We start from the raw sequence: 22255 nt of genomic DNA on the forward strand, positions 1-22255 counted from the left end.
CGCAAAAAAAAAAGTGGATTGCAAAAATGTAGTGTGAACCCAGCCTAACAGTTTTTTTACAACTTATATTTTTTTTGGTAGGGAGCTCTTACACATTCCGTGTACAGTCTGTAATTATGTCCGATGTGCTACGGAACGGCGTTCCCATCATCATCGCTCATTATTGTCGGTACAGCATCAAGAAGATGCAAATCCCGTCGGGCCTCTCGACCGAATGATACGATAATGTTGGGAGCTCCGAACTGCGTTCCAAACTCCCGTTGTCCCTGTCTACAACTGTGCTGGGAATGTGTGACTGCCTCCATAGATGCTGCCTTTTTACCTGGGATTTATTATTTTTTTATTTGTTCTATAAATGGTTTCAATTAAAGGGAACTTTTGTGCTGCCTGAACCCCATGAGTCACTAGGGCCGCCCCTCTTAGTCCCCCCCCCCCCCTTACTGGCTCTGATTGATTGATCTCTTCCTGTCAGTCAAGGCTGGTCGGGTGAGGAGAAGCCGCTGTGGCCCCCCCAGTCATTCTGTTCGGGCAGCATGAAAGTGATAACCCTTCTCCTTTTAATCTTTTATCCATTAGGTAATGTTTAGGTTGTTTGTTTCTTTGCATACTTGTTAGCTACAGTATATCAGTTGCAATATGAACAGGATACATCTATATATCACCCAGGTCTACTCTTTTTTTCAGCCTTTACTGCCTTAAAGGTGTACTCCGTTACAATTTTTTTTTTTTTTTCAATTCAACTGGTTAAAGAAAGTTATACACATTTTTAATTAAGTTCTATTTAAAAATCTTGCATCTTTTATTACTTATCAGCTGCTGTATGTCCTGCAGGAAGTGGTGTATTCTCTCCAGTCTGACTCAGTGCTCTCTGCTGCCACCTCTGTCCATGTCAGGAACTGTCCAGAGCACGAGAGGTTTTCTATGGGGATTTGCTGCTGCTCTGGACAGTTCCTGACATGGACAGAGGTGGCAGCAGAGAGCACTGTGTCAGACTGGAAAGAATACACCACTTCCTGCAGGACACGCAGAAGCTGATAAGTACTAGGAGATTGGAGATTTTTAAATAGAACTAAATTACAAATCTATATAACAGTCTATGTTTGTCGGAGTACCCCTTTAATGCAATAGACAACCAGTAATGACAACCTCATTGTCATAAATTGCCTTTTATGAATATCTATAGCGGTAACCTTTGATCTTTAGAGAGCTTTTACTGCATTAGTCTCTGTACAAAGCCGATGATTTTCTCCATGCTAGACGTTGACAAAGAGCTGTCGGCTTTTGGCCGTGTCCAGGATCCATCATGCTCCTTGCTTTTCCCCGGTTACACAGAATGGATTCAAGGACTGTGCTTTCTCCCCCTCTAGGTGGAAGTGTCTGACATTGAGAATGAAGAGAAAAGATACCGTCTCTTTGTGGAGCTGCTGGACATCAGTCACACGCGGCCGGAGTTCCAGCACTTAGTTTTACTTCTACAAGCCTGGCCCCCGATGAAAGGATCGAGCATGTAAGTAATGGCCTCCCCGCTCCTCTGCAGGTGCACAGAGGCCGACAATAAATTCACACACCTCAGCCGCTCCGAGTTCAAGACGAGAAATATCCAACAATGTCTTCGATTCCTCGCAGAAACTTTTTGCTACTATCCTGATTTGTCCTAAAAAACCTCCACGATGTTATATGCCGTTGGTGCAGCAGAGCTATATACTTTTTGGTGTAGCAGAGCTATAGCCCGTAGTGTAGCAGAGTTATAGACCGTTGGCGTAGCAGAGTTATAGACCGTTGGCGTAGCAGAGTTATAGACCGTTGGCGTAGCAGAGTTATAGACCGTTGGCGTAGCAGAGTTATAGACCGTTGGCGTAGCAGAGTTATAGACCGTTGGTGTAGCAGAGTTATATATCGTTGGCGTAGCAGAGTTATAGAACCTTAGTGTAGCAGAGTTATATACTGTCGGTGTAGCAGAGTTTTAGACCATTGGCGTAGCAGAGTTAATGACCGTTAGTGTAGCAGAGTTAATGACCGTTAGTGTAGCAGAGTTAATGACCGTTGGTGTAGCAGAGTTATAGACCGTTAGTGTAGCAGAGTTATATATCGTTGGCGTAGGAGAGTTATAGAACGTTAGTGTAGCAGAGTTATATACTGTTGGTGTAGCAGAGCTATAGACCGTTGGTGTAGCAGCGTTATAGACCGTTGACGTAGCAGAGTTATAGACCGTCAGTATAGCAAAGTTATATATTGTTAATGTGTAGAGTTATAGAACATTAGTGTAGCAGTTATAGACAGTTGGCGTAGCAGAGTTATAGACCATTGGCGGATCGGAGTTATAGACCGTTGGCGGAGCAGAGTTATAGGCCGGGAGGGGGGAGGAGGGGGAGACAGAGAGAAAAGCTCACACACAGATTTTTGTGTCTTTAGCAGAAAGCAGCAGCTGAGAACTTGGGGAAGGAGACTGAATAGATAATAACAAATATGGAAGGAATTGTTAGTCTCACCCTGGGCAGCAACATATCAAAAGTTAGGTTTGAGCGGAATACCCCTTTAAGTTGATCTCTTCCAGAAGCTGAACCACATATTGGGTATAGTATCCAGCTGGAAAGGATAAGGGGGGGGGGGGGCAGTTTCCGGCTACCTGTCAGTCAGTATCACCAGTGCTGAGAGTGGTTGAAAGATACAAGTGTCATCCCAATGCCCCACCCACTTGTCCTTTTCAGCCTGATGTCAGACACAAAATATATCCCCAAGATTCTGCTTCTTCTTTTAGCTTCTTAATAAGAACTCTAGTTTTATACATGTCTATGCCCCCATTAAAGGATCCAGAGTAACAAGTGCACCGTCAACAACCAGTCACAGATCTATGTAGAATGTTTGAAGCTTTACGAATATTTATTATGTATCGATTTCATATTATACTTTATACTACAAAATGGTAGAAAGCTGAATTTTAATATTTCCCCCCTTATCAATTGCAAGATATAAATAATGTACCTTAGTTCCCATAATGCATTGCTTCCTGGTGCCTTTAAAACCAGTTGAACTCTGAGTTGCTTCTTAATTGAGAAGTTCATGTAGTGTCAGGCTGGTAAAAGACGAGTTATGCAAATAATATACAATTTTTCTGAACTTTTTATGTAGGTTTAAACAGGGGAATGTTATAAAATTTGTTTTAGTTGTTCACCCAAAATTTTTTTTTCTTTCAAATCAATTGATGCCAGAAAGTACCAGAGATTTGTAATTTACTTCTATTAAAATCTCAAGACTTCCTGTACTTATCAGCCGCTATATGTCCTGCAGGAAGTGGTGTATTCTTTCCAGTCTGACACAGTGCTCTCTGCTGCCACCTCTGTCCATGTCAGGAACTGTCCAGAGCAGCAGCAAATCCCCATAGAAAACCTCTCCTGCTCTGCACAGTTCCTGACATGGACAGAGGTGGCAGCAGAGAGCACTGTGTCAGACTGGAAAGAATACACCACTTCCTGCAGGACATATAGCGGCTGATAAGTACTGGAAGACTTGAGATTTTTTTAATGGAAGTAAATTACAAATTTCTTGAACTTGCTGGGGCCATTTGATTTGAAAAAAAAAAAAAAATGGTGAACTACCCCTTTAAAGGAAAACAGATGAAAACAGATGTGTATAGAGGTATACCGGCGCTGCCTGCTGTTACTATATATGCAGAAATAAGGAACCATTATGTATATAGAGATTGCTGGTGACAGGTGGCGGAATGTGTCAGATCTGATTGTTGTGACTCTTATCTAACGTCTCTAACTGACATGTAATGTCGCATGAAGAGAGATTAACGCATTAATATGGTGACAGCTGTATCGGCTGTTAAAAGTGACGGTAAATCGGCATTGCCAAAAATGTTCTCAGCTCTTAATGCTGACTAGCTGTGCCCCGGGGTTAGAGAAAGAAGTCCATTCACCACTACAACTGTAATTATGCCGCACTATACCAGGGCAATGTAGTCACTGCATCTACCTCCATAGGGAAGTGGTTGGGGAACTCACCTGGAGGAAACCAGAGAGCGAGCCAGTGCCCAAAAGCAAAGCGGGTTCCGGCACTTCAATCTATAAAATCCACTTATTTTTCTACAAAATCCAACATCTAAAACAGCGTTTTATTACACAGCTTTTCCCCTTACCTAAGGGACAACTGATCTCCGGTGTTGTGGTCAGTGCAGTCTCAGTGGTCAGACCCTCACCGATCAGCTGTTAGCCTATGGCTAGTCATAATAAGGATTATTATTATTATTATTATTATTATTATTATTATTATTATTATTATTATTATTGCAGTAGTCCTCTCCAGCGCTGAGATGTAAGCCATCAATCAATATGCAAATGCTCAAGTGCCCAGAGGGTGTTCCCCAGCACGGCCAGAGTCCAGGCAGGTCCAGCCCATGTTCTCCTATTCACCTCCTCTGTACCCCTTTACCCCCTCCCCATCCCATTTGACTTACAACCACTACATAAAGGGCTGGAGTTACCTGGGGTCTTACCGAGCAGGGGAACGTCCCGGGGCACGTGAGCCTCAATTGCATTATAACAAACAGGCCGATCTCTATGCTGGATCAGAGTATAAGGCCAGTCTATATACTGGAGAGGACTATAAGGCCAGTCTATATACTGGAGAGGACTATAAGGCCAGTCTATATACTGGAGAGGACTATAAGGCCAGTCTATATACTGGAGAGGACTATAAGGCCAGTCTATATACTGGAGAGGACTATAAGGCCAGTCTATATACTGGAGAGGACTATAAGGCCAGTCTATATACTGGAGAGGACTATAAGGCCAGTCTATATACTGGAGAGGACTATAAGGCCAGTCTATATACTGGAGAGGACTATAAGGCCAGTCTATATACTGGAGAGGACTATAAGGCCAGTCTATATACTGGAGAGGACTATAAGGCCAGTCTATATACTGGAGAGGACTATAAGGCCAGTCTATATACTGGAGAGGACTATAAGGCCAGTCTATATACTGGAGAGGACTATAAGGCCAGTCTATATACTGGAGAGGACTATAAGACCAGTCTATATACTGGAGAGGACTATAAGGCCAGTCTATATACTGGAGAGGACTATAAGGCCAGTCTATATACTGGAGAGGACTATAAGGCCAGTCTATGTACTGGAGATGACTATAAGACCAGTCTATGTACTGGAGAGGACTATAAGGCCAATCTATATACTGGAGAGGACTATAAGGCCAGTCTATATACTGGAGAGGACTATAAGGCCAATCTATGTACTGGAGAGGACTATAAGGCCAGTCTATATACTGGAGAGGACTATAAGGCCAGTCTATATACTGGAGAGGACTATAAGACCAGTCTATGTACTGGAGAGGACTATACGGCCCATCTATATACTGGAGAGGACTATAAGGCCAATCTATATACTGGAGAGGACTATAAGGCCAGTCTATATACTGGAGAGGACTATACGGCCAATCTATATACTGGAGAGGACTATAAGACCAGTCTATGTACTGGAGAGGACTATACGGCCCATCTATATACCGGAGAGGACTATAAGGCCAGTCTATATACTGGAGAGGACTATATGGCCAATCTATATACTGGAGAGGACTATAAGGACAATCTATATACTGGAGAGAACTATACGGCCAATCTATATACCGGAGAGGACTATAAGAATAATAAAAGTGTCATTTGGGGAATCCCGGGGGGAAGCCCCATCTAGCTTTGAGCTTATTTACCCCTGTATTCCTGCCGACGTGTCCACTTTAAATCCGTATTTTGCGCTACAGCTACCAATGCAGAAATATGTAGCATTAGGCACTCAACCAAGTATTGTCACTGCAGAGGAGAGAAGTAATGTCTGATCATCCATTTGCCTGGGATATAATCATTTTAGAAGCGTTTATCAGTATGTTCTGGGCCATTTTAGCGAGTGCTTATAGCAGCAGAATGGTCTCCTGCCCAGATTACAATGTTATCACATCAGCACATTCTCTGCACTCTCCTCATTGTTCCGTTCTCTCCGTCTCTAATCAAACGGGTCTCATAAAGTGCCAGAGATTTGTCATTTACTTCTGTTACAAAAATCTCCAGTCTTCCAGTACCTATCAGCTGCTATATGTCCTGCAGGAAGTGGTGTTTTCTTTCCAGTCTGACACAGTGCTCTCTGCTGCCACCTCTGTCCATGTCAGGAACTGTTCAGAGCAAGAGAGATTTTCTATGGGGACAGTTCCTGACATGGACAGAGGTGTCATCAGAGAGCACTGTGTCAGACTGGAAAGAAAACACCACTTCCTGCAGGGCATACAGCAGCTGATAAGTACTGGAAGACTGGAGATTTTTTTAACAGAAGTAAATTACAAATCTCTGGCACTTTAGAACACCAGTTTGATAGAAGTAACTTTCTGAAACCAGATGATTTGAAAGAATAAGATTTTTTTGCCGGAGTACCCCTTTAAATCGCAAACTGCTATGAAATAACACAAATAGGCAAAAAGTAACATAGAAAAAGTAAAACGTGATTTTTAAGAACAAAGCTTCCAATACTCAACGATAATTTCAACGTACGGATCTTTAGTGTAAAGACCTCTCTGAAGATCCGTATACCCACAGCCTGGTGAGGAGCGGTCTTGTCTCTCGTTGTTTACCACACCAGCACCTGCTCCAGAGCCACACAGGAAATTAAGAGGGGTGAGGGTTAACCGTCTTAACAAACATTGGCGAGATGAGGGGTGCTGGAGGGGTTGTGTTCTTTTACGGTTTAGCTGAACACTCTGTGATTTAGCACCAGCCTCTGTGCCCGCTCGTTCCGCCATCAGCAATCATTCAGCCTTTTATCTGTGCTTCAAGGTGAGTGTCGGAATTAACTTTTTTTTTATGGGCTACTCAGCACGAAGTGTCATTCTTCACTTGTCAGCGGCGGGGTGGAAGCGAGATACTAACTCTTTCCAGTGAAACTTTCTCTCCGCCATTGATCTCTGTTCTGTTTGAACTAAGGAAATAGACTCCCTGTAGGGATTATAAACGCTTAGTCTCTGCTGAAGTTAAGGGGCAGCTTCTCTTAAAAAACTAATTACTGTATATTGTGCCCTATTGAGCACTGGACTGAACAGTCGAGAAAAAAAAAAAAAAAAATCCTGCCTTCCGAGCTGGGTTGTCTCAGAGTCTGGGCTCCGACTGTTTGATGTAAAATGAATATATTTCTGAGAATTCGAGGAGCTGTCTGTGAGTAATGCTTCGTGTCGGAAAGGATTTTCCATTGAACGAAAAAAGAACCAAGGAGTATCATCTGAGGCCATGGCGTTCTCCAATGGATTTCATGCAGCCCAGCGAGTGTGATCATCCAGTCTGTTGGATCCTCTGAAAATTTAAAGGGGTTGTCCTACAAGCGTTGAATATATGTGAAAGAGTAATCCCTTGATCTCTATGCAGAGATCAATGCTCCATCCACGTACAGGAGGTTTATTTCTTTGCATAGGACCATACGTTTGAACATATTTTAGGTCTTCTGACAATAGGATAATAATAGAGTGTCCTGTATCCTCAGAGATCAGGAACCTTGGAGGAAGAATTGGGTTAATCCGTGTAAGGCCCCAAGGGTAGCGGACAATATTCACTGTGTCCTGGTCCTGATCGCGCTTCTCTCTGCCATGGGCTTGTCCTGCCCAATCCACTTCTGGTCATCTCAGGTCTGCTGGTGTCCCCACTGGTGACCTTTTCTTCTTCCTTCCAGACACCACTGCGTGCCTGCATGGCCACTTGCCAAGGATTTACAAGAGTAGCCTGTCTCTAATGATTTCTTTTTTCACCAATGCTGTTCCACCTGTACCTGTTTAAAGTCGCTGTGCATGTTCCTCCTTGATTGAGCATTGTTGGATCCTTGTGTTCCTACCAAAGGAGTGTTCCAGTATTTCCCATTCCGCTGCTATTCCATGCATGCCAGGAATGTACTTGCCTGTCTGACCCCTCTCTGTACTGTTAGCTTCTCCTTTTGCCAACTTTCTGACTACGTATATTTCAGTCAGTATTGTGGTCCTTATATTGCAACCAAAACCAGGAGTGGATTGAAAACACAGAAAGGATCTGTTCACACAATGTTTAAAATTGAGTGGATGGCCGCCATATAACAGTAAATAACGGCCATTATTTCAATATAACAGACGTTGTTTTAAAATACCAGCAAATATTTGCCATTAAATGACGGCCATCCACTCAATTTCAACATTGTGTGAACAGAGCCTTTCTGTGTTTTTAATCCACTCCTGGTTTTGGTTGCAATATAAGGACCACAATACTGACTGAAATATACGTAGTGTGAACCCAGCCTTACATCTGACGCTAACTGAATTGATCCACTGCCTGATTTACTACACTGCTGCCTCATCTCTGGTACCATGCTGATTCTCTCATGACTCGGCTTGGCTATGCTTATTCGGCCTGTTCTTTGGTGCCCGCATCGGCACTGTCTGTTTTTTGGGACCAGCCAGTACCCACATCAAGACCATGACTGTGGAGCAACTACAGAAGTTTATCTACCATAAGGAAAGAAAAAGTAGCACCAAAGCAATGAAAGGGTTATCCTCCATCGACAGACTGGCTACGCTTACGTCCCAGTTTACACTGAGCAAAAAGGACGGAAGTCTGCGGCGGAGCTCAGTGTCCGAATGGGAGGGCGTGCGCCTTCGCTTCCTCCCCTCTCCGCTCCAAGAATCGACATGTCATGAATGGACAGGAATTCCGCTGTTTTTGCTCAGTGTGAACTGAGCCTACAAATACACAGCCCAAGCCTTCTCAGTGTATCTCTTCCTGCACGTGGGAAACCCCACCTCTACTTTCTTTCTTTGTTCTGTCCTGACCTATCTGTTACTAGAGACAGATTTTTCCTGACAACAGACTGCAGTTTGTCGATAAGTAAAGTAACTAGCAGCAGAGACTTTAGAGACATTTTTCTGAAGTCACTTTCAGTTAATAAATTGATTTTCAGATATTTTAAGAATTACACTGGCTCTCACATAGAGGGGAGTTGTTTGAAACTACAGTTTTGATTGAAATCACCTGTGTCTTGATGTGTTAGCAGTCGCAGGGGACTGTATTGGAAGATAATCTCCTCTTTTCAAATCCATTCCTGGCTTTGGCTTCAAAAATCTGTCAGAAAAATCTGTCTGTGTAAGCGCACCATAAGTCCTTCCAGATCGTGTCTTTTAAAATGCGCCCAGGTCAGCTGCCTGCCCCACCGCTGTATTCATAACACAGAAGCCGGGGGCCCAATATGGAGATTGGTGGGGCTACGGAGGTCAGACTCCCCTTGCTTGCTTACTTGTCCCCTATCCTGTGGATAGGGGACAGGTTAATTTTGCCTGGACAACCTCTGTAATCCATCAGCCCCGACTGCCTGCCAAGACTATTCATGGCCTTAACTCAGCCTGGACAACCCCTTTAAGCCTAGTTGGGGTATATAAGACTCTATACTGTACTGATTTTCAAATGATTGATATTTGGAAGAATAGGTTTATGACTTTACCCCCAAAACATATTTGTGCAAAATTGTAGAAAATCAGGGACACGGTCTATGCTACAACTTGTGTAATGTTAAGGGTCCCCCCCCCTCCCTTGCGCTAAGGTCCACCATCAATTTCCGCTATCACTTCCTATACCCATTGGGCCCATGAATACGCCGTCGCTTACATATGGCTGATTTTGTATTGAGATTTTGTTATGGTTTGATGGTGTTTGCTGCAGGGAAATGATTACTTGTGTTTAATAAATCTCTGCCCGTTCCTGACACATGAAACATTAATGAGTCATTTTGAAGTTCCTGGATTCAGAGTTTCCGTCTCCCTTTCAAAGAGCACTATGAGCCATTAGAAGACTTATCAACACTTTTTTATTGCCCTTTGCGGTGACAATAAATTACCATCTTTGTATCTAATTAATGGTTTTATGTATAATTAATAGACTGCTCACCCAAGGTCCTGCGCTCGGTAATTAATCACAGCTTCTGATTAGGAAAGAAACATTTTCCGTTGGTATCTTGACGTTTTATCGGTTAACTTTTAAGGTTTTCATCCTTTGCTTCAATAAATTATTGTGTTTGTGGAGTGGGGTGAGGAACTGATAAACTGCGGATTACTAAATTGTGAAAGTAAAGTATTTTGGGTCGACCCACCGATGGCCAACTCCAAATATGCAGGATTGCTTTGTCTTATTTACATGGCAAACAAGTGGTATATAACGTAGGGACACACCGGGGTGTATGTTTCTATAGGAGCCTAGCCTTATAATTGAGCACGTCTGTAAAGTTAGGGGGCATTCACAGGTCCACAACTTTGCAGACATTATTGCAAAAACGCAGTGTGAAGCCAGCCTTATTTCCGGCTGTTACGCATTGACACTCACTACAACGGCCTTTGTTTTTGAGTGCCAAACAACGTCCGTTGTCAGTATCTTGTGTGAACATAGCCCTAAGCTGTAGCCTTTATATTGTTCGATCTGTTTTTCCATTATACCTGCGTTTCCTCCACAGAAGCATACACTAAAAGGAATAGTTGAGCTCTGCTACATGCTTCATCCATTGATCTATATCTGTAAAGCTAAATGAGGCGAGCAGCGGGGATAAGTGGGCATTACATTGCGCTAGGCGGTTTATGGACTTGCCTTCTACATTCCCTCTGTGGTGTTTTGTACAGGGGTGTCACTTCTTCTCTTTCTTGATGCTGCCCCCCTTTCCATAGTAATTTGTGACCTTCAGTCGGCTTCATTTCAAGGTCACTGACCTCAATCCGTCTTCCCATTATGTCTTCAGCTGCTCACAGAAGTGCCCCCCCCCCCCCCCCCCAAGTATTTCACTTCCATCTTCCCGGAGCCTTGAGCGTATCCCCTCCTCGCGGTAATCCTCCTGATTATTTCCCGTTAGTTGCTCCTACTTAATACCTTATCGTCAGGTGTTGGTTTCTGACAGAAATGCGTCGGGCTGCGTACACCTGAGCTCCGGCTCTGAGAGGGATTTACAGGGCGTTCTGCCTGGGAGGACGCGTTCTGTTTCACGGCTTAATTAATTAGCTGTCAGAATTAGAGAGAATCATCAGTCAGGACCGACGTGCTTTCTGTCTTTTACTTTTATAAAAAAATGTAAAACAAAAAAAATCTCTTTTTGAAATGAAGTTTCTTAATTCTAGAAGAACGTGTTCCTGCATTGCTGTAGTATTGCGGCACTGATCTCACAGACCAGAATCCTGGGAGAGGTGTGCGGCCCAGAGATGGAACCTGCAGCTATGAGACGTGCCATAAAGAAGGGAATACCCCCTTTCATTTCAGACTCCAGGTGTAGTGCCGTGCAATGGTTATTGCTATATACCAGGGGGTCCAGTGGTGTCTCAGTGTTACTCAGGCTGTAACTCCCTGTTTCCTCCAAGCACTTGTCAAAGCAAAGGGAGCTGAGAGGTGATAGAGAGGGCTGTGCAGCTGTAACTGTATGGTCCCACACCTCCATATATCATCATACAGGTGAATGCGTGCAAGAAGGAACAGAAAGGACTGTGTAGCTGTACCTGTAAAGCCAGTTCTTTCTATGATCAGGCAGAGCTATTCAGGAGTTCTCTGCCTGATCATTAAAGAAAAAAATCAATACAGTGTAGTACTTGTTGTCCCTCCTGGCTTAGGACCCAGTGACAAATGATAGCGCCTCAAACTTGGAGAAGTATGGATAGGTAGGTAGATAGAAGAAAATAAGTCCTAGCAAAGTATTTGTTTGGAAGCATGCCCACCGAATAGAACACCAAGGCATGCAGCTGTGATTGATTTTAGCCCGCCGCCGTTGTCTCCTACCTTTACCGTCCATTGCAGAGCAGCTGCATGCAGGACATGAAGACTGTTGCCTGCCACCATCCTGTTGTCCCCTACCGCCAGATGTAGAGCTGCACACAGTCTGCTGTTATCCTGTCTCCTAATTCCATACTGTACACTGTCCCTGCTGTGCTGTACCAGTGGGCTGTGATCGGAAGCCGTCCAGATTATACACTCTATTCCTGCTGTGCATGTGACATGTGAATTCTTCTTCATGGAAAAATAAGACATTTCCTGTCCTATTTTTGGGGAAACACGGATGGATGGATGGATGGATGGGAGATAGATAGATAGATAGATAGATAGATAGATAGATAGATAGATAGGAGATAGATAGAGAGATAGATAGATAGATAGATAGATAGATAGATAGATAGATAGATAGGAGATAGATAGAGAGATAGATAGATAGATAGATAGGAGATAGATAGATAGATAGATAGGAGATAGATAGATAGGAGATAGATAGGAGATAGAATATATAGGAGATAGATAGATAGATAGATAGATAGGAGATAGATAGATAGATAGGAGATAGATAGATAGGAGATAGATAGATAGATAGATAGATAGATAGATAGATAGAAGATAGATAGGAGATAGATAGAGAGATAGATAGATAGATAGGAGATAGATAGATAGATAGATAGATAGATAGATAGATAGATAGATAGATAGGAGATAGATAGATAGGAGATAGATAGGAGATAGAATATATAGGAGATAGATAGATAGATAGATAGATAGATAGATAGATAGATAGATAGATAGATAGATAGATAGGAGATAGATAGGAGATAGATAGATAGGAGATAGATAGATAGATAGATAGATAGATAGATAGATAGATAGATAGATAGATAGATAGATAGATAGGAGATAGATAGATAGGAGATAGATAGATAGATAGATAGATAGATAGATAGATAGGAGATAGATAGATAGATAGGAGATAGATAGATAGATAGATAGATAGGAGATAGATAGATAGATAGATAGATAGATAGATAGATAGATAGATAGATAGGAGATAGATAGGAGATAGATAGATAGATAGATAGATAGATAGATAGATAGGAGATAGATAGATAGATAGATAGGAGATAGATAGATAGATAGATAGGAGATAGATAGATAGATAGATAGATAGATAGATAGGAGATAGATAGATAGAAAGAATATATAGGAGATAGATAGAGAGATAGATAGATAGATAGATAGGAGATAGATAGATAGATAGATAGATAGATAGATAGGATATAGGAGATAGATAGAATATATAGGAGATAGATAGATAGATAGATAGATAGATAGATAGATAGATAGATAGATAGGAGATAGATAGATAGGAGATAGATAGATAGGAGATAGATAGATAGGAGATAGATAGATAGATAGGAGATAGATAGATAGATAGATAGATAGATAGATAGATAGGAGATAGATAGGAGATAGATAGATAGATAGGAGATAGATAGATAGATAGATAGATAGATAGATAGATAGATAGGAGATAGATAGATAGATAGAAAGAATATATAGGAGATAGATAGAGAGATAGATAGATAGATAGATAGATAGGAGATAGATAGATAGATAGAATATATAGGAGATAGATAGAATATATAGGAGATAGATAGATAGATAGATAGATATGGAGAACTTCAGGTACAGAATAGTAAATGACACGTTGGCCTCTGCTACATCCCTGCATATATTATCTATATAGAGGAAGCTACAGTTCCGACCATTTATAATATTTTGTACACAGGCGGCTATTTCTCTTCCGGAGTTTTGCCGCTCTTTGGATTGTCCTTTTCAGCCTGACGAGAATGGCAAATATTGATTTAAAGCCTTGTCAGCGTGTAGGGCAAACATTGTGCACTACATCAGAGCGGAGACTGATTGAATTTAGCAAGAGGAAGCTGCAGGGGAGACTAATACACAGGGTGCATGTATAGTTATACATAGATCCAGATCAGGGCCTGGACGCAGTGTTACATGGGGGGTCAGCCTTGTCTCTGGATCAACATCAGGTTCCAGTGGGACTCCAAGGGCTTGTCCACCTTAATGCAAGAGGAGCTCAGTGATGGGGGTCCTGCAGTCTGCTGTTATGGGGTGTCCTCCATTCTGGCAATTGGAAGGGTCCCCACTGATCTGGCATGTGTTACCTATACAGCTGGAAATCGTTGCAATATTTAAGTGTCAATGTCATTTCATTTTTTTATTGCAGAAATCAATAGTAAAGGAGATTTTAAGAAACTTTTTAATTGGATTTTTTTTAGTCAAAAATGCATTTTTATCATGAAAAAGCAGTTTGAAGCTCTCCCCCCTGCTTTCACGGTTGTCTATGGAGAGGGGAGGGGTGGAGGGAGATGAGGTGCCAAAACAGGACAACATAGAGTTAATTTACAACTACATCACCGGGCTATCTCCTCTGAAATCAGCACTGACCTCTGAATATCGGCTTTCACACAGATCCCGCTGTGTAATCCTTTGTTCTCTGCTCTCTAATCTCCCTCTAATCTCTCTGTTCTCTGCTCTCTAATCTTAAATTGCAGATAAAGACAGCCAGGAACTTGTTTACATCAGCTGTCTCAGAAGGGAGGGGGAGGAGGGGGAGACGGAGAGAAAAGTTCACACACAGATTTTTGTGTCCTCAGCAGAAAGCAGCAGCTGAGAACTGGGGGAAGGAGACTGAATAGATAATATCAAGTATGGAAGGAATTGTTAGTCTCACCATGGGCAGCAACATATCAAAAGTTATGTTTGAGAGGAGTACCCCCTTTAAGAAGAGCCCTTTGCAGTCTGGATAAATATGCTCTATGCTAGTCCAGCCAAGCATTAGTTATAACTCTATTGGAGGTCCTAATAGTGCGGCTATACAGCATCACCTCTCTGTGGTGCAGCCCGGACTGAACAAGAAGCTGAACATCTATGTGCAGGAAGTTACGTAGACATTCCGTCCTGCGGCCGCGGTGTGGTCTATGTAATGTGACTTATAACAGGAAGTATACGTGCGGCTCATGGAGAGCCTGTGTGATACCATCTGTGCCCAGCGTTTACCAGGGTGACTCTTTTAGTAACTTTACATTATATGTTATGCAATGGGGGCTGCGTGCAGGCTGACTGACAGTCCTAGAAGTCAGCAGTGACATGAATAGGCTTTGGCATACACAGATTAAAACCCGCAGACAGGCTGATATAAATACTACAACAATCTCTCCCATCAAGACATAGAAGGTTCTTTTATCTCCTGTTTACGTTTCTTATTTTGCACAATGCGGTATAACAGTCAGCAGCGTTGCCTATTGTGCCTGTCGCAGTGTGGCTGCCACTCCTCAGTGCCAGTCACTTCACTTCTGCACAATTCCAGTGTCATACCGTTAGTACTAGGCATTGTACTATATATCCTTATGCGCTACGGAAAGTCTGTCCAAAACTTTAGGGATGTAACCAGAATTGATTTGAGAGATTTTTACACGTGGACATTCCATGATGATTTACTGTTTGTGTGCTTTTTTTATGTTGTGAATACTTACTTCTCCATTGGCATCTTCTCTCTCTTTCTCCTAGTGCCTCTTCTGAAGATAACCCATGGGTGAAGCTGGTCAAAGCCATGCTCTCCAGCTGTAAGGCTGAGAACCGAGAGGGGACGTCCTCCGAGGTCCTGAAAATGTGCCGATCCTTCTACAAGACCAGGCATGCATTTTCTACAGAGGTAAGAGAGTTATTCCTGGATGCATGTACAGGGCCCGTTCACACTATGGAAAACAGGCACAAATTCCCAACGGAACCCCCGCTCAAAGACAGGCCATTTTTTTTGTTTGGATAGTTCCGTTTAAAGTTCATTAAGTGTGTCTGTACTGTGTCCATGTGATTATATTCGCCCTGTATCGGGTCTTTATTGTACAGTGAAAACAATCTTTGATCTGATCCAAAAGACAGTACAGTATATAGTTACTACTCTCTGAATACACATTACAACCTAAGGTTTTGCGGTTTTGTAGTCCGTTTAATGTATCCAATTTATGGGGGGTGGGACCCGGGAGTGGCACAACAGAGGCACGAGGAGGGGTAAGTTTACTCATTTGTTATTTTACCGCACCCCCTACTTTCCTGCCTGTTTATGTTCTTCCACCACTGGGCTCTATGCCTTTATCTACCTTGGACAGGGGGCGCCGTCATGCTGGGAAGAACCTAAACTGATACCACGATGTTAGAAGCAACCGTTCTCCACAATGTTTTTGTATGTTGATTTCCCTTAATTGAAACTACAAGGCCTAAAATGGCCCCTGAAAACATCCCTATAGCATTTCCCTCCTCCACTAAACTTTACAGCTGGCAGTCAGGCTGGTACCATTCTCCTGGCATTCACCAAACCCAAAGTTATCAGTTATCAGACACCAGATAGGAAAGTGTGATCCATCACTCCACGGAAACACATTAGCCCAGCTCCAGAGTCCACTGGTGGAGGCGTTACACCACTCCATCTGATACTTGGCATTGTACTGGGTGGTGTAAGGCTTGCATGCAGCTGCTCAGCCATGGAAATCCACGCCCTGAAGCTCACAGCAGGGCAGTTTCTGTGCTGGTTCAGATGAAGTTTGGCTCACATAGACGGGAGAGTTAAATATTTGAGAACAATATGAAAATGGCAGCTAGATAGGAGAACGGTAGATTGATGGATAAATAGGGGACATAGATACCAGTTAGGTGGACAAGATGGATGTTTTGTGTGTTGACTCATGTAAATCTTACGATTCTTCATCCCGGCTCACCCTGTTGTCTATCTGTATCTCTGTATATATATTTTTTGTGCTATTTGCTTCTTTTTATGGCTCAGCCTCCTCATTGACGGTTTTGATGGCTTTTCACTCCGTACTGTATCAAATGTTACTTTCAAATTGCTCTCCCTCTGAATTTATTGCTCCGCACATTGTATCCATGGCGATGGATGGCATTTTTTTCCTCTTTGTTTTTGGAAGCTGTGAATTTCATCCAGAGATCGAGCTTCCCGTGCATCCGGTGTGAAGCAATTTGGCCGTGTGAATATAAATATCTTGTGGTTGGAGATCTGGGTGCGAGGTGGCGGATTTCTCCCGGCGTTATATGTGACAAGCTGGAGGAAATCCACTTTAAAGCCTGCCTTCCCATCGCCTCCTAGTTATTGCATTGATATCTGTCACTTAGACGGTCGGAGCTGACAGGCGCGCTCTTTGACACTGCTTAACTGGCTGAACAAACCGCGACTTCATCCCGTGGACGCCGAGCAGGAAATAAAATCTCGGTATACGGCAAATCTCATTTCTGTTCTTTTCGGGCAAAATAATAACCTTGTCTGCGGCCGTGCTTACAATGAAGATATTGCCTCCTCACCTCTCCTCTTAGCTTCTGTTTTAGTTACGCATTTCCTTTATAAATTGATCTTTTTATCCCCCCGATTCAATTTCCAACCAGCCGATCGGAGCGTGACCGGAAGAATTTCATAATTCGCTTACAGTATTCTAACCAGAATGATTTGTTTAATTGCAGCTCGGCGGAGTATAATAGAAGCCATAAGTTAAAGGGGAGCTCCATCTTTGCGATGCTAGTCCTTATTATGCTGTGGGCCATTAAATTTATATGTTCATCTTGCCTCGCGGCCATGTCGGAGCGTGGTCCTAGCGGGAAGCCATATAAAGCTGTAATATACATCCTCAGGAGTCTGTGGACCCGACTGTAGCTCCTCGAATTATATCCAGAGACCTTTTACAACACAATCATAGAGAATATAAAAAAAAATATCATTATTTGATTGAATATCCTATTACTGGACATAGTGCACCCTGCTAAGGGAGATTATGTCTGTAATGCTCTGCTGGATGAAGACACGTTATGGCGGCACAATGTACTGTGGCGGCACATTGAAGGCTTATTATAGACCGGCAGCTCTCTGGTGTATGGCACCTGCGAAATCTTAATAAATAAGGGAGATGATCTCTGACCATATTTAAAGTTTCCTTCCAGTTCTGCAGTCTTATGTGCTTCATGCAGTTTGGCATGGCGAGATGTAGATAAAGCTCGACTGATTTCCGGTAGACCACTCATGATCCTGTGATGTCACAGTAGGCGTGGCTTGATCTTGTCTCTGAACCCTAGCCCCATGACGAAGGACCCTGTGGGTTTAAAATACATTGGTGTTTTAATTTGAATACAAATAAAGAATTTGAATTGCTAAAGAGAACCAGTTTTTCTTCCCATATGTGATGAACCCCAAAGTTCAGGGGGAATCTTTTACGTGCTCAACCATATGGCAACAAGCCTGAAGGCATAATTATGGATTTAGGAGAATGCTGACCTCAACATTTTCATTTATTTTGATTCAAATTGCACTAGTCTGCAGTGAGATTCAATCATCTGCAATATCTATGGGCAGGGAACTGGCAGGAGTGCTGTGGGAGGGGAGCAGACAGGGTGGAAGGACTGTGATTGAGAGCAGAGGCAACTGCTCAACCAGGAAGAACAGAACTAAGACCCTCAAAACGAATGTCAACTTCATGGGCTTTTATTTCAATCTGTGAGTTCAAGTTTTTTCTCCGCATGAGAGACTCGATTGCCAGGGACTACTGTAGGTGGAAAAAAGGGGTCCGTGGAGCCTCAGTTACGAGTCTCAAAACACGGGAATAGCCAGATATCCCTCTCTCCAGAGAAGGAAGCCCATTGCCAAGGGGTGCCTCCTAGTGGGGAGAGCACCAAACCACCCTGATACATAGAGGGATATCTGGCTATTCCTGTGTTTTGAGACTCGTAACTGAGGCTCCACGGACTCCCTTTTTGCATATTTTAATTTTGTATCAATGGAGACCCGTAAATGAGTACTCCATTGGAATTTTTCACTGTTGTCCCTGAGTTCAGTGACTGTTGTGTTTTGTTGGTCTATTTATCATTGCCCCAGTAGCCAGAATCCTGCTCCACACTAACGAGGGGCAAATACTCCGAAACTGCAGTCTGTGGATGGATGCCTAGCCTTGGTAACCCTTGTCTTGTCATTATACTCGCCACAGAGTTAGACTTTGACTTACAGGGGCCACCCTGGTGTTTCCCTATTTAGGTCCTAAAGCTCGTAACAGAGTGAGGACCTGAGGGACTACGTATCAGGGTGGTTTGGTGCTCTCCCCACTAGGAGGCACCCCTTGGTAATGGGCTTCCTTCTCTGGAGAGAGGGATATCTGGCTATTCCCGTGTTTTGAGACTCGTAACTACTGTAGGTGGCCATACTCGTTAAGTGATTGTCCGTGAAATGCTCATTCACCCAAAAGCTGATCCTCACACCTCCACCATAACATGCTTGGTCCAGCTGATGGTATTTGTTCTCTGGGAAGAAGGGAAAGATGGGGATAAGAGAGGGTATAGGCTACTTCCAGATACCCCTGGAGGCAGATTGATTGCTTCTATTCGACATGTTGAAATGTGCCATGCTCTATATTTTTTCTTTCTGATATCTGGTAAGATGCCCCATACCCATTAGGGATCCACTCCCAATGGAAACCATCTTGTTTGATCCACATTAGTCTAGTGTGTATGGTTGTCTTTAGAGTTGTATGGGGACAGAGGCATTGGATGAGTAGGTAACAAAGAAATTGTGTGGTTTTCAGGACTTATCCAGAATGGACATCCCGCCATTTTCTAGTACTGTGGCTACATTTTCCTCTCTCTGTTTAATACCTGGTTTCATTTAGCCCTGGAAGTCAAAATGATTGTAAAATATGGTTTACAGCTTTTCCCGTCCTTTGGACCGTGTACATAGCGGCGTGCTGTGAGGGGACCTGCCAAGTCATCCTCGCGCAGGTTACTCAGGGTTGGCAGAGGCTCCCGTCACATTTGTTGTTTTCCCTATAAATCAAGGATGTAATCTGTTTCCCTGCTATCCACACGTGTTATCAGCAGCGGGGAGGTTTGCTTACAGAGGACATGTGTTAAAAGAACACAATTTATTTTATTGTTTTGTCTGGGTTTTAATATGGCTGCCAGTTACCATGTCCCGAATGATATCAGTGAGAATTGGTCATATCAAGCAATACTTGATGTACTGTATATAGTAAAGGGAAACCTACATCATTTCTAAGTAAAGATAAAAAAATAAAATTCTTTTTGTGTGTTAAAAACATTTAAATAATAAAAAAAAGTTCTACTGAAGTTACCTACTATATATAAGAGCTTTGGTACAGATAACCCCATGACAGTTCTTTTTATCCCCTTGCCCTAGTGGTTGTTACTGTTCCATTACAGTGGTCCTATTTAGCCATTTTAATAACCTCGACTGAGATATTAGGAGGTTGAAGCTTGTTATATAATTAGTTTTAAATTGTAGTTGAGAACAGAATCGGATAATGTTTTGGGTGAAGCAGGGACAGGCTTATAAGGGCCCAGGGCTACTTCACCTGTAGAGGATCCGCTGTAGCACAAATTGCAGAATGATAGAAAGGTACCAGGCCCATACTGGTCAAAGAATCAGGTCTGACCCATGTGAGCTATAGCTGGACCTGGACTGAAAGGTTTTTATATCATGGAGATGGCTGAGTGATTGTACTTCACTCACCTGGGAGAGAGATGTCACCAGGATGTAATGTGGGAGAAGGACGACAAGCTGGCGGAGGCAATGTGATGTTCTCCTGGGAAATCTTGGGTCTTGACTAGAGATAAGCGAACCTGGAGCATGCTGGAGTCCATCCGAACCCGAACTTTCGGCATTTGATTAGCGGTGGCTGCTGAACTTGGATAAAGCCCTAAGGCTATGTGGAAAACCTGGATATAGTCATTGGCTGTATCCATGTTTTCCAGACAACCTTAGAGCTTTATCCAAGTTCAGCAGCCCCAGCTAATCAAATGCCAAACATTCGGGTTAGGATGGAATCGAACCCGAACCCGGTTCGCTCATCTCTAGTCTTGACAGACCAAGTTCCCCCTTCACGGCAGTAGTGTTCGCCAATGGCAGTAATCTCTTTCAAAAATTTGTTCACGATTAGAGATGAGCGAATCTCAAGCATGATCCAGTCTGTCCAAGCCCGAGTTTGCAGTATTCGATTAGAGGTGGCTGCAAATGGGTCTAACCGTTTAAGGCAGGAATGGGGAACAATTGGCCCTCCAGCTGTTGCAAAACTACAATTCCCATCATGCCTGGACAGCCAAAGCTAAAGTGTAGGCTTTCCAGCCATGATGGGAATTGTAGTTTTGCAACAGCTGGAGGGCTAAAGGTTCTTCATTCCTGGTTTGAGTCACTCAATGACAATGACCCCATTCCTTACATATAGAGATAGCTGCTAATCACTGAGTAATACCGCCCACTGGACTTCCAAGCCCAAAATAAGCAGGAGTATCAATCAATAAACTGCAAGTTATACTTAGTTCAACGTGGCAAGTTGTCCTTCAACAGATCTCTTGGTAACGTCTTAGTGTAAGATGCCTCAGGACACTTTCAGGGGTTCTAGTCCATGCCTTGATGGGTCAGAGCCATTTCGGTGACATGACAAGGTCCTCCACTGAATTAGGCCGATTAATGTTTTTGCTGTTCACTGTTTATAATACATAACAGCTTTTTTTTGTTTATTCAGTTATTAGAGTGTTTCCATCTGTCTTTCCAAGTAGATCCATAATGTGAGAATCCAGTTGGTTAATGATCAGGGCCTGTAGTTATAGACTTCAGTCGTGCATTTAATCCATTAGTTTAACCTCGACCCTTGGTAACACCTCAGCGGCCATGTCATAGAATCAAAACTCACAGTGATCTGGGTCAGTGACCACCACGGATATCCATAACGTAATGGGCTGCGGTATACTATAGTCAGACCTAGAGGTTTCATTTACTGGAAGTATTGGACACAACATCTAAGTACAGCTAAACCTAATTGAGTGACCTTTTGTCTACAATGTTTTGTCAGAGATTTTCTGTGAGAAAATAGATTTTTTATTTTTTATTGAGGTCTGAACCCATGGACAACACCATTGTAATCAATCTCAATGACATTTCAGAACATCTTTTTTTTTGCCTTGTTTTTTTCCAACCACTAGAAATGTTTGTGGCCGTTCTTCACATGGCGGGGGAGGGGGGGGGGGGGGTCGTGCTGAGATTCCATAATGTTACTGCATTGCAGTCTAGGAGGTGTTTTATTCTACATCTTCATCAGTCTTCTGTATAGCATCTGCCATAAAAACTACACTCTGCCCAATTTGTAAGTCGACAGCAGACAATGAACCAGCTGGAGCTGTCGAAAGATGTGAGGAGAGCCCTCGGAAAGAACACATAGAATGGTGGTGTAACAATTCACTGGCTCTCCTCTGGGTTCTTGATGGTGGCTGTTTTGCTTCTCTATATCAATCATCTACGCTACCTCACCTCTCAGTTTATGGGTTGTGGGTAGTGTTCAGCAATGTTCTCGTAACCCAA

General features: G+C 42.9%; 1 protein-coding gene across 2 annotated transcripts in view; it reads left to right on the plus strand.

Moving 5' to 3' along the window:
* The window catches only part of NBAS (NBAS subunit of NRZ tethering complex), a 445751-nt gene that overhangs the window by 381886 nt on the left and 41610 nt on the right, over positions 1-22255 (plus strand). For both annotated transcript variants that reach the window (XM_069973153.1, XM_069973154.1), the window contains exons 49-50: positions 1368-1507; positions 15406-15550. In XM_069973153.1, the coding sequence (XP_069829254.1) occupies positions 1368-1507; positions 15406-15550 (285 nt within the window). The remainder of the gene's footprint in view (positions 1-1367; positions 1508-15405; positions 15551-22255) is intronic.

This window comes from Dendropsophus ebraccatus, chromosome 6 (assembly GCF_027789765.1).
Source record: "Dendropsophus ebraccatus isolate aDenEbr1 chromosome 6, aDenEbr1.pat, whole genome shotgun sequence".
Taxonomy (NCBI): Eukaryota; Metazoa; Chordata; class Amphibia; order Anura; family Hylidae; genus Dendropsophus; species Dendropsophus ebraccatus.